Source organism: Falco peregrinus, unplaced genomic scaffold, assembly GCF_023634155.1.
Source record: "Falco peregrinus isolate bFalPer1 unplaced genomic scaffold, bFalPer1.pri scaffold_35, whole genome shotgun sequence".
Taxonomy (NCBI): Eukaryota; Metazoa; Chordata; class Aves; order Falconiformes; family Falconidae; genus Falco; species Falco peregrinus.
In genome coordinates, this window is record NW_026599603.1 from 1,476,247 (window position 1) to 1,488,714 (window position 12,468).

Sequence of the window (12,468 nt, forward strand, 5' to 3'; positions counted from 1 at the left end):
TGGAGAAAAGCTGAATTTCTTCAGGATTTCTTTCTTTCTTTTTTTTTTTTTTAACTTCCACCTGTGCAGCACAGCCTCCCTGGCTAGTTGCAGTCCACTGGCCAGCTGTCGTGTGAAGGCTGGCACTGCTGCACAACAATCCTGTCTGTCTTGCAGGCTGCAAGATTTTGGCCCAGTGCAGCAGGAGGAACTGAAGGGGGTCGGCGCTCTCTGGCTACAAGCCAGGCCGACTGAGCATGAAATCTCTGAATGCTGCAGCAAGATGTTTACTCCTTGGTTAACGGTGTCTGACAGGCTGAACAGAGCTTTGCTTCTCCACGTGGAGATGCAATGCCTTTTGAAATGAGTAATGACAACCACATCTCTAGATCAAGCGCATTGTTAATTCCTACTGTTGCACAGGGTGTTTGAGATCGTGTCTTTCAACAGACACAGGCTTGAACGTCCTCTGCCACAGCAGCAGCTCTAGAAGGAAGCTAATGGTTTCTAGCCTGTATGGTGCAGATGTGCTGCTCTGCATGGCACAGCTGTGGTGTCACAGACACTGCAAAACCTGCTCTTGTCCTGCGCACAGTTCTAGTGCCTCTAAAATTCAGTCAGACGGTGTAAGTTTTAGCCAGAGCTCACTTGAGCTGCATCACAGGGCATTTCACTTGTGAAGTTCTCATCTCTCACTAGTACCTCAAAAAACCCAGCCATCCACAACCAAAACCCAAAGGCCAATCCAGCATCCAGCTGCTCTGGGAGGTGGCGGGAGCAGCTGACGGGGCTGGAGAGCATTTGCCAGCAGTCAGTGATGCCCTTGCCCTAAGCTGGAGTGGCGAATTTTGATCTAAGTCTGACGCGGTGGCACTGTGAGGTCAGCAGCTCTGTTGGTACCAGCGCATTGTTGGGGTTGCCAGGTGAGGAATGCAGGGCGCTCAGCTCCGCCCCGGTCAGCTCCGGGGCACATTGGTCTGGCCCTAAAGCCAGCAGAAGGACGTGGGTACATGTTCTCTGGACCCTCGTTTCTGTTTCCTGCCAGGAAGAGGAAATCCATCCCTTTTCACCCTGCAGGTTAGGAATAATCCCTCTGTCCCGATGGGGACCATCCCAAAGTGATGCTGCGTTGTCAGGAGGGAGGGGGCTGGCACCAGCTGTGCTGGGATGGAGCCGGCTGAGGCCGCTGAAATCCCAAACGACTGGGACGGGCCGGGATAGCGATGCCTGTAGTATCAGCTGGGATCTCGCGCGGTGCCCTGGTGTAGAAAGTTGGTCCTGCCGGGGGGAGGCTGGTTCCAGCTGGCGTTGGCAGCCTGCCCGCCTGCCGGCTCTCTGCTGCTTTGTCTGGGATGCTTGGCGAGGCGGGCAGGGAGAGCTGGGCTGCTGGTTGAAACAGCCCTCAACAACCCCCCTGGGGGTTGGAGGCGACGTTTTCATTGCCCTGTCACCCCCTCGCTGCACCAGTGCGGATTCGGCTGGGAGTGAGTTCGCCGCTGTCGGCTGTGAGAAAGGGAAAGGCTCTGAGGTCTCTCCCTGTGAGCACTGAGGTTTTGAAAAGATGCTGATCTCCTTAGTTTTATTCTTATTTTTGCCTCCTCCCTTTCCAGCCACTCCCTCCGTCCCCAGCCCACAACCTCTTAAAGAGGAAATTCAATGATGTTGACAGTTAAGGGCGGGGATGGGAACTTCTGATAGCTGAGGGCTTGATGCGCTGATCACGAGAAAGCGAGAAAGCGCAGCCTGGCACCTCCTGGGGAGTGCCCCTGCGCAGATGAACTGCCTGACTGCAGCATCGGGGGGGTTGTGAGCCACGTGGAGGTGGTGCCCATGGGGGAAACGCACGAGTGGGACAGCGGGGAAGAGCCTGGCTTCCAGACTCGGGACGGGGTTCGGTTAGCGATTAAGAAGAGTGGAGGCAGCAGCATCTTCCTCCGCGCGGGGCTGCACCCTGCCTGCCAGGTCTCAGACCAGGCAGTACAGTCTCCCTTGCGGCTCCGTGTGTTATGGGTGGAGAACCTGAGCGTGGAGAGGAGGGTGGGAACGGATGCCCGCCAGTTAACAGCAGAGGTGGAAAGAGAAGCACCACATCCAGTGCTCCCTTTGCAAGTTTCGTTTCTTCCTGTGGGCATCTGCTGGGGAGATGAGATGGTTAATGACCATGCTTTTGCTTTTTTTTGGCTTGAACTTAGGCCTTTTCCTGGTGTTTGCGTTGCAAGGAGATGGTAGCGTCTTGGTTCTCTGTGTGGCGTCTGTAGCATCATTGCTGGGGTGGTTCTCGTCACTGGAGGCTGGGAGCAGCGACCCAGTGGGATGTGGTCACTGCGTGTCCTCCCTGCCAGGCTGGGCAGAGGCCAGCAGTGCCGCAGGGTGCGGCTGGCAAAGGGAGGCGGCCAGGGCTGCTGCAAAGCTGGGGAAAGCTCTCCCGTGCATGCTTTCCCCTTCCAGGGGGGTGTTCTATTCCAGAGCTGAGACCCTGGATGCACTTCCACCTGCGCCTGGGCGCAGAGATAAGGCCAGGTGGCCCAGGGAGAGCCCAGGTCTTGGCCAAACTGCACCAGGCAGTCTGGAAACGGGCTCTCTTACTGCCGCAGGGCTGCAGGGATTGCCCAGGGTCGTGCAAAAGCGTCCCATTGGACATGGCATGGGCACTTTGCTCGTGGCTGTCTCTGATTGCATCCCTGGTTTTTTCTTCCCCCTCTTTGGTTCTTCTGGAGCTTGCTGCAGCCAGCGCAAGCAGCCCCTGCGGTGTGGCTGGAGCACCGTGCGCAGGCAGCGCAGCGGAGGAGCGCAAACCTGGGAGGGGGCGGGGGGTGTCAGCAGGTTGCCCACACAACACAGATGGACATGGGAAACTCGCTGCTCACAGAGAGGCTGTTGCGCCTCTTTGTTTTCCCCACTAACTGTTGTTGTGGTGTCTTGCAGGCACAGAAGAATAAGGCAGGATGGATGTCTGTGACCCTCAGATGCCGAATGTCGTGCTCTTTGGAGGTCTGATGGTGGTATCAGCCATCGGGATCTTCCTGGTGTTCACCTTCATGGAGAAGGTCCTCCGTCCTTCTGAGGAAGCCTTGGCCAAGCAAGGCAAAGGGCTTAAGAAGACTCAGCAGAAGGAAAAAGAGAAAAAGAAGAAAGAGGAAGCTGTTGAGAAAAAAGGAAAAGGAAAGAAAAATCAAGAGAAACCTAATGGACAGGTCCCAGAGGCGCACCAAAGTGCTCCAGTGGTCAGCTCTGTCACCATAAAGAAAAGCAATGTTCTTCCAGCCCATGAGGAGCAGAAGCATAATGGACCTGTCAAGAAGGTGGCTGCATCCAAGAAGAAGAGCGAGCCAGGTAAGGCCAAGTTCCTCTGCATATATCCCCGTCGGGTAAGCCGGCAGAGGGATCGGAGAAGGGCTGGAGTCATCTCGTTCCCTTAGCAAAGAGCTGGAACGAACCTGCCTGGTGAAAGGCAGGAGACGACCTTGCTGCTCTGCATCACTGGCACCGCTGCGTGGAGCGACAGTCCCCCAGCGAGGCTGTGTCACAATGGAGTCCAGCTTCTGATGCCCACCACGTCTCTGCTCCCTGGCTTTAGCAAAGCGTGCCCAGCTCCGTCTGGAATCGATCAGTGTGATGGAGGGCGGTGGCAGGGCGGCAGGAGCAGTAGCAGAGCCAGGCAGAGGTGGCAGCTGGCTCAGGGAACGCTTGTCTGTGGTGAGCGCCGTCCCCAGCGCTCGTCACATTGCTTTCAGTTAGAGAGGTATCAAACTTGGCTGTGGACATCTGGGCGGTTGCTGGCGTGAAACGGCAGTTATGGGGTTGAAGTCAACTGAGGCGATGCTACTCAGCCCTGCCGTTGGCTCGAGCGCTCCCAACCCCTCCTCTCTCCTCCCCAGCACCTGCGGACTCGGATGGGCCCCTCCACCTGCCCTACAAGACGCTCGTGTCCACGGTCAGCAGCACGGTGTTCGGCGAGGGGGAGGCCCAGCGGCTCATCGAGATCCTGACGGAGAAAGCGGGCATCGTCCAGGACACCTGGCACGCGGTAGGGCTGCCAGCAGCGTCGCGTCCACCAGGGCTGGGCCAAGCCTCCGGGGGTGCGGAGGGGTGAAGGCAGCCCGTTTTCGGGCAGGCTGTCCCCCGAGGGGCAGCCTTAGAGACAGGAGCTGAATTTTCCCTGGGGCAGAGGGCAGGACCCTGTGCGTGTGGGGTGGAGGGGTTGGATGCGGAGGTGGTGGTCCCCGCTGATGTGCCACCCTGCGCCGGCAGGCCAAGCAGAAGGGTGACCCTGTCACTGTCCTGAAACGCCAGCTGGAGGAGAAGGAGAAGCAGCTCGCCACCAAGCAGGAGGCTGCAGCCGCTGCCAGAAACAAGGTGGAGGAGCCAGGTAAGTGCCACGCAGCCCTCCCGGCACCCCTGGCACGGGCTCTGCGCCTCACGGCTCGCCGTGTGCCTCCCTCTCCCCGCGTCTTACCCGCCCTTGGAGGTGAAGCCCAGGGGTTCTCTGGGCCCTTCATCCATTTGCTGTTTTCTCCCCCAGAAGGGGAGGAGATGCCCACCTGAGCTCCTCTCCTGGGCCTGATCCAGCCCGGGGAGGCACGTGCCCTGTTGGGCAGCCGCAGCTGGAGGGGGCTAAAGCCGTGCCCGTAAGAGACTGCAGCTTTCTGCTGCTTTCCGGAGGACAGTAAAGCCCTTCTCATCTCTTGGCAGAGCCCCTGAGCTGAGAAGGTGTTGATCAGTCCCTTTTTAAGGAGCCTGGTGCTCTTTACAGCCCCCTTGCCTGGCTCAGCCCCTTGCCTCCACCTCTCGTTGGGTGTTGAAGTCAGAAGGGACCCCCGGTGCGTCGTGCTCAGCACCTCCTGCCCCGCAGCCGCCAGGACCCTGCTGCAGCAGGTCCATCTGCCTGCAGGCAGGAGAGGAGAGGGCGAAGCCACCCTGTGCACTGAGTGCTGTGCTAAGCCCCGGCCTGTGCAGGCAGCCCCGGGCAGCGGCACGGCATCACCCAGCCGGCCAAGAGAGCACCCCTGCCTTGGCAGGGGGCGGAGGGGGGGTGTGTTTGGTTTGTGGGGGTGTTTTCTTTTTTTTGTTTTCCTGCTTTGCCCCGAACTTGATGTGATGATATTGATCCTGGGGCCGGGGAGGGGAATAAAATTCCAGGCTGTCACTCCTGTCTCTTAGCTGGCCCAGTGTGGAACAACAGTGGCATCCAGTGGCCACTGAGCCCAAAGCTTAATGCAGGAGGAAATGGAAGTGCGGAAGGGTGTAGCTGGGCCTGGGGGCAGCGCCGAAAGGGTTACACTTCTTAAAGTCTTCTGAGCCAGGAGGCCACTTGTTTCGAGTCCCCTTAAAGCAGGGAGGTTCCTGCGCTGAAACTGACCGGGTGGCTTCTCTCCTCGAAGGAGCTGGCGGCCGAGCGGGCCAAGGCGACGGCCGTGGAGGGCAAGCTGAAGGAGCAGCTGCTGGCCCGCGAGCAGGAGATGGCAGCGGTGCAGGCACGCGTGCAGGCCAGCTACCAGGACCATGTCAGCGAAACGCAGCAGCTGCAGGGCAAGGTGAGCCCCACGCGGTGCTCTGCAGCTTCCTCCGCTGGCTGCCGGCTGGCCCTCGGTGGCAGCTGCCTGGTCTTTTGGAGAAGACCGAGGTGGGCGAGGGGGCCAGAGCCTCGGGGAGGGGCGAGAGCCCCGCAGTGCTCCTGAGCCGTGGTGCTCACGCTAGAAGAGGGATGTGGGAGCATCCTCACGGGATGCAGCAGCCGCAGGGGCTGTCAGCAGCAGCAGACACCTCGCTGTGGCTTCCTTGCCCGTCCCTCTTGCCCATGGAGTGGGCTCCTCAGGGGAGAGCCGAGGGGCTGGCAGCAGCGGCATCAACCCCTGTTGGTCTCTCCCTAGATCCGCACCCTGCAGGAGCAGCTGGAGAATGGCCCCGACACGCAGCTGGCTCGCCTGCAGCAGGAGAACTCCATCCTGAGCGATGCCTTCTGCCAGATCAGAAGTCAGATGGAGAGCAAGTAAGACTAGGGGTGGGGGTGGGGGCAGAGCCTGGGGCCGCCCTCTGGCAAGCCCTGGGGGGGGCTGTCCATCATGATTGGCCACCCCCTTTCTGGAGGGTGCTTCTACAGACGCCCCAGCTAGCTGGAGGTAGAGGAGGGAGTGAGGAAGAGATTGCCAAATGGCTTCTGTGGGCCTGGCAGGGGAAACAAGGATGCTTTTCCCAAGTGGAAGGGCAGGGGAAGCCCTCTCTGCTTTGGAGTCACCTGTGCTGATGCTAGCGGAGGGGGCAGAGGGGACCAGAAGGCACTGCAGCATTTCTCCACACTTCGGAGAGCTTGTGCTCACCAACTTCAGAAGAAATGTCGCTGGCTCTTTGATGGGAGCGGTGCTGCAGAGAACCGAGACCTGCCTGGTGCATACAGAACAACCAGGAGCTAGGGAGAAGAATTTGGCGCTCCTTTTTGTAGAAAGTCTGAAATGGCTGGTGATTAACAGTGGTCAGTTAATTACAGAGCAGACGCCAGCTGCTTAGAGTGCTTTCTCCTGTGTCTGGGAACACAGATCCTTGCGTCTTCTACTTCATGAGAAAGAAATGTCTCCTGTGATGGAAACGGAGCTTTTGAAATTGATGTGTCAGCTCCTTCCACCCCATCCCTGAAGGACCAGGCGTGTCCGAGAAACAGGCCAACACAACCGTTGAGATGTTTCAAGCCCTGTTACCAGGCCCACAGGAGGATGTGTTCCCCCTGGGTAACGCCAGGGATGCTTGACTGGCCTGCGGGCTGGAATAACGCTGCTTCTGTTGGTGCAGGCAAAACGCTGAGGTGGCCAGGTTACAGGAGTGGTGCGGCAAGCTGATGAACGAGCTGTCTGAGAAGTCAGAGGTGCTGCGGCAAGAGGAGCAGCTGAGGAAGAGCTGGGAGATGAAAGTGGCGGCCTTGGAGAGGCAGATGGAGCAGCTGCAGGTCAGGCAAGCGCCTGCAAACCTGCTCCCGCCGGGTGTGAGGGTGGGGGGGGAAGCCTAGGTGGTGCACCGTGCTGGGTGGTAGCCTCAGGTGAGAGAGGAAACCCAGTGGCCCCTGCCAGCGGGTGCTCACGAGGACGTGGGTGCTCCCTCTCGACTCTGAAGCCCTTGGTGCAGGAGGTAGAGCTTGTGGCTTTGTTATTGTCACCGGGGTGTGGCTGGATTTGGGGGTTTAGGGGTGTTTAAAGGACACCTCCCAGGTAGAGCCTCTGAGCACGCCGCTGGAGCAGTGGCGCATCGCTGGCTTGTGGCCGCCGAGGCAGCTCAGTGGAGACCTGAGGTGACCCGAGATGTTTTGGAGGGGGGAGTGTCGCCAGACGGCCAAGGGAGACTCAGGCAGATGCCTTCTTTTGACTCCCATGTAGGAAAAACTAGGAAAAAAAAAAAAAAGAAAGAACCGGGGCCAGGCAGCAAGCGAACTACAGGAGCGACTGAAGGTTACCCAGGACCAACTGGCCAAAGGGAGACTGAAGAAGTGTAAAGAACAGCTTCAGGAAACGGTACTTGTGGTGGCCGCAGCCATCCCTCCCCTTGGTGCTGGTGGAGGGCAGGGGGAAGCGCGTGTCAGGCAGTGGTTGAAAACCGGAGACAAGGTGGCACTTGCTGCCAGAAACCATCTGGGTGGCTTTTGGGAAGCTCTGGGAGCACAGGAGATGGTGGCCATGGTTCTCCCTTCTCAAAAGGCAGGACCTGGCCCATCTGTGAAACGCTTTGATGCTTGAGCTGCCACGAGGATAAGGTTGAGAGCCAGCTGAGTAACCCACCTCTCTTTTCCTTCTCCAGGGGGAAGAGGACAGCTTGAAGGAAGGGACTTCAGTCTGACGAGTCTGTGACCTAGACCTTACCGTCACCTTACCAAAATGCCTTACACATTCCTAAAACGAAAACTAAAAATATATGCCTGATTTACTGTAGAAAAAAGTTGCAAGCCATTCGTGACCTAAAACCTAGTTTTGAAACTTAAAAAAAACCCCCAAACACAAAAACCCAACCAGTAAACACTGCAGGGATATGTTTGTAAGAAAATCTTCATACTGTTTTGTACAACTACCGTTTGTTCCCAAGGGCACCGCACCGACCACATCGGGGCAGGCAGAACCCACAAATCTGTGAAAAGGGAAGACTCTGTTTGTACATCAACTGGTGATTTTTTTTTTTCCTTTCTTTTTTACTTTTTTTGTTTTGGTTTGGGTTTTTTTGTTTGTTGGAGTGGAAGAAGTGTGAAAGTGAGACCCAGCATGGAAGGAAGCCTCTCTTTGATGGGTGGCTCTTGGCGCGTATCCTTTTGTGTATTTCTGGGTGTCGATGCATTTACAATGATGTAGTGAAAAGAGCTTATTCTTGCTTCATTTTCCGGGTTATTATTTACTAATTTTTTATTAAGTTTGCAAGCCAGCCAGGTGTTTGGGGTCACTGAAGAAGGACCCTGCTGTGGCCGGGAGCAGATCCTTTACTCCCCCGCCTTGCTTGCTGTGCTGCAAACAGCCATCCCCTCTGTTTTTTCTCCAAGATACGCAAAGGAGAGAAGCCTTCCCTTCCAGCCACGAGTGTTCTCACACTGGCGGTGCACCCCGAGGTCCCCTGCCACGGGGTCAGGCTGAGCGTGGGGACAGGGCAGAGCAGCGTGAGCGTGGGGACAGGGCGCAGCAGCACAGCCTCGCCAGCCCAGCGCAGGCTGCTCCTGCTCTCTTAAGCCTCAGCGCACCCCAGAAATTCTGTCCCTGCGGGTGCTGCGTGGTGGTGGTCCTTGGGCACTGCCAGGCTCTTCAGCCTTCTCTCTCCCCTTCTTGTGGCTTTCCTGTTGAAACTCCACACAAACCCACCCTTTTTCCCCCGAGTTTTCTTCTTTTTAAATAATTTTTCTTTTTTTATTTCAAGTTGGTTTATTGGGAAATGGCAGAGACCACGTCACAGCTTGGTGCCTGCCTCCTCACAATAAAGCTGCTGAGCCCGGCGCTGACATCAGCGGGATTTGAGGAGCTGGTGGGGGGAAAAGGCCCCCAGAGTACTTGGTACCTCTGGGGGGTGTGAAGAACCAAGGCCAGGAAGGGGGATGAAGGCCAGACCCGCCTCCCTTTTGTTCCCAGAGAAGTCTGCGTGTGCTCAGCCTCTATATTAGACACACCAGAGATTCCACGCAGGCAGGACTGGGTAGACACGTGTCCTGTCCCCCCAGCACTGCAGCTTTGGGGGTCACGATGGAGAAGGGATGTGCAAATCACACTTGGGCTCTGGGGTATGTGCGTGACCTGTCTCTGATCAGGCAAGAAAAAGGGGTCCTGCTGAATTCTGGCTGAGGGAACGGCAAGCTGAGAGCCCACCCCCCACCCCCACCCCCACTGCCTGGCGATTAACAGTGGTCAATTAATTACAGAGCAGACTCCAGCTGCTTAGAGTGCTTTCTCCTGTGTCTGGGAACACAGATCCTTGCGTCTTCTACTTCATGAGAAAGGAATGCCTCCTGTGTCTTTGGCTGTACCCTGTTTCATAATAATGCCAATGGAAGTGCCTGAGGCCACTTTAGACTGGTTTCTTGACAAATTCTACTTATTTGTCGTTTTAATGTTTGATTCATCCTTTCCACTTTCCCACTAGATTGTGGCCTCCAAGACGCATGCAAATACCAATTAATACCCAATACTTTGCTAACACTTTGGACTACTTCAGCAACAAAGTGTGGACCTCTGTCAGAGGAAATTCCAATAGGAACTCCAAATCTCGGAATTATTTCTTGTAATAACCACTTCACAACCTCTTTTTGCTTGTGTGGTGTGACAGGGAAGGGCTTCTGGCCATCCTGTAAAAGTATCAACCCTTACCAGGATGTACTGGTACCCATTTTGTCTAGGTAGCTCTGAAAAATCTACTTGCCAATAATCTCCAGGTTCTGTACCAGATTTCAGTCTGCCCATTTGAACCTTTTTCTTAATCACTGGATTGGTTTTCAAACGTACTTCACACTTTGCAGTTACCGTATTAGCTATTCCCAACATCTTAACTGATATTACTTGCTTTCCCAAAGATGTTACTAAGGCTTCTGCTCCCCAGTGACATTCTTGATGTCTCGTTTGAATCATCTCTCTCATCACAGGAGGTGGAATTACTACCTGTCCGTTAGGAGTTATCCACCATCCAGCTAAGTTTTTCTTAGCATTTAATAACTGACCCGATTTGTCATCTTCCTCTGAATATCTCGGTTTCTCCCTGGGAAGGGTTACTGTTTTAGAAGGAATTATTGCCATTTGCAATGCTTGTTTCTTTGCTACCCTTTTTGCTGTTCTATCAGCTAAATTATTCCCAGCTATTATTTTTGTATTGCCAGTCTGGTGTGCCGTACAGTGCATGATTGCTACTTGATCTGGCTTTTGAACTGCTTGCAATAATCGTAAAATCTCTGTTTGATGCTTAATGTTTGATCCTTGAGAGGACAATAACCCCCTCTCTTTCCACAAAGCTCCATGGACATGCACTACCCCAAAGGCATATTTTGAATCAGTCCAGATATTTACTCTCTTGTCGTTGCTTAATTCTAAGGCTCGAATTAAAGCGATGAGTTCCGCCTTTTGGGCTGATGTGGTACCCGCCAATGCTCCTGCTTCTATAACTGTAGTCTCTGTTGTTACCGCATATCCGGCGTATCGGACTCCTTGTTCCATAAAGCTGCTTCCATCAGTATACAGTTCCCAGTCTGGTCGCTCCAATGGCACATCCTTCAGATCTTCACGACTGGAATAAACATACTCGATGGTAGCCAAGCAATCATGTTCCAGTCGTCCTTCTTCCTGTATGGAACTTAAAAACACTGCAGGATTTACCAGGTTAGTTGTCTTTAGAATCACATCATCCTGTTCAGTCAATACCACCTGGTATTTCATCATTCGGCTGGGGGACAGCCAGTGTCCCCCCTTCTGTTCTAGGACAGTTATCACCATGTGTGGCACATAGACTGTTATTGTTCTTCCCAAAGTCAATTTCCGAGCTTCTTGTATGAGCATCACTGTTGCGGCCACTGCTCGCAGGCAGTTTGGCCACCCTTTACTCACTGTGTCCAGTTGTTTAGAGAAATATCCGACTGGTCGTTTCCAGCTTCCTATCCTCTGCGTTAACACGCCCGGTGCAAGGTGTTGCCTTTCATGTACAAACAGCTGGAAATCTTTGGTTAGATCCGGCAGTCCCAAGGCAGGTGCAGACATTAAGGCACGCTTCAACTCTACAAAAGCCTTTTGTTGTTGTGGGCCCCATACAAAGGGAGGGTTCTTTTGGGCCTCGTACAGCGGTTTAGCTATTAGCCCATAGTTCATGATCCAAAGGCGACACCACCCGGTCATTCCCAAAATGCTCTGAGTTCATGAATATTTCTCGGCTCAGGTATACCACAAATAGCTTCTTTGCGATTTTTTCCTAATTGTCGTTGTCCTTTTGAAATCTCAAAGCCCAGATATATCACAGTCTGGCAGGCTATCTGGGCTTTCTTCCTGGATACCTTATACCCATTTAGTCCCAGGAAATTCAAGAGGTCAATAGTCACCTGTATACAGGTAGGTCTTTCTTCTGTAGCTATCAATATGTCATCCACATATTGTAGGAGTAAATGCCCAGGTCTTGGTTTGTCCTGTTTCCAGATTTCAAGTTCCTTTGCTAAATGATTTCCAAAAATAGTTGGACTGTTTTTAAATCCTTGGGGTAATCTAGTCCATGTCAGCTGCATCTTTTGCCCAGTTTGAGGATTTTCCCGTTCGAAAGCAAACAGTTTTCTGCTTTTCTTTTCCAAAGGTATACAAAAGAAAGCATCGTTTAAATCAAGCACTGTAAACCACTGATAATTCTCCCTCAATGCTGTTAACAGTGTATAAGGGTTTGCTACTACAGGATAAATATCCTCAACTATTTGATTTACTGCTCTCAAGTCTTGTACCAGTCTATATTCACCCGAAGGTTTTCTGACTGGTAAAATAGGAGTATTATACTCAGATTCACATTCTTCCAAAATTTTATACTCCAAAAATTTATCAATCCATTTCTTCAATTCCTGTCTCACTTCCGGTTTGATTGGATACTGTTTAATTCTCACTGTTCTGCGCCTTCCTTCAAATCTATTTTAACTGGTTCTGCTAGTTTCGATTTACGAGGAATATCTGTCTCCCATACAGTAGGGATCACTGCCAAATCCACCTCCGGTGGAATTTCTTGTTCCTTTACCTTTTCTTGTATCGTCAGGATTTCTCCCGTTTTTGACTCAGGTATTTTCAAGAAAAGTTCTCCTTCGTCAAAAACAATCTGTGCATTTAATTTGGATAACAAATCTCTTCCTAAGAAGGGTACCGGACATACTGGTACATACAAAAATTCATGTGTAATTATCTTATTTCCAAATTTCAAATCCAGGGGTTGCAGGAATGGCCTGTTGTTGTTCCAATTTTTCCTTTACAGGTATTTAATAAAAAAATGTCGCTTCTGTATCCACTCCCAACCTCACAATTTAAACAACATTTT

At 53.5% G+C, this 12,468-nt stretch overlaps 1 protein-coding gene across 1 annotated transcript; it reads left to right on the forward strand.

The window, feature by feature from the left end:
- The first annotated feature begins 759 nt into the window (after nucleotides 1–759).
- On the forward strand, nucleotides 760–9,272 carry LOC106112805 (ribosome-binding protein 1-like). Its single transcript, XM_055793347.1, has 7 exons — nucleotides 760–3,312; nucleotides 3,858–4,006; nucleotides 5,361–5,513; nucleotides 5,850–5,968; nucleotides 6,763–6,916; nucleotides 7,341–7,475; nucleotides 7,759–9,272. Exons 1-7 carry the CDS (start codon nucleotides 2,925–2,927, stop codon nucleotides 7,795–7,797), a joined length of 1,137 nt encoding a protein of 378 aa, XP_055649322.1. The 5' UTR covers nucleotides 760–2,924; the 3' UTR covers nucleotides 7,798–9,272.
- Nucleotides 9,273–12,468: the final 3,196 nt, after the last annotated feature.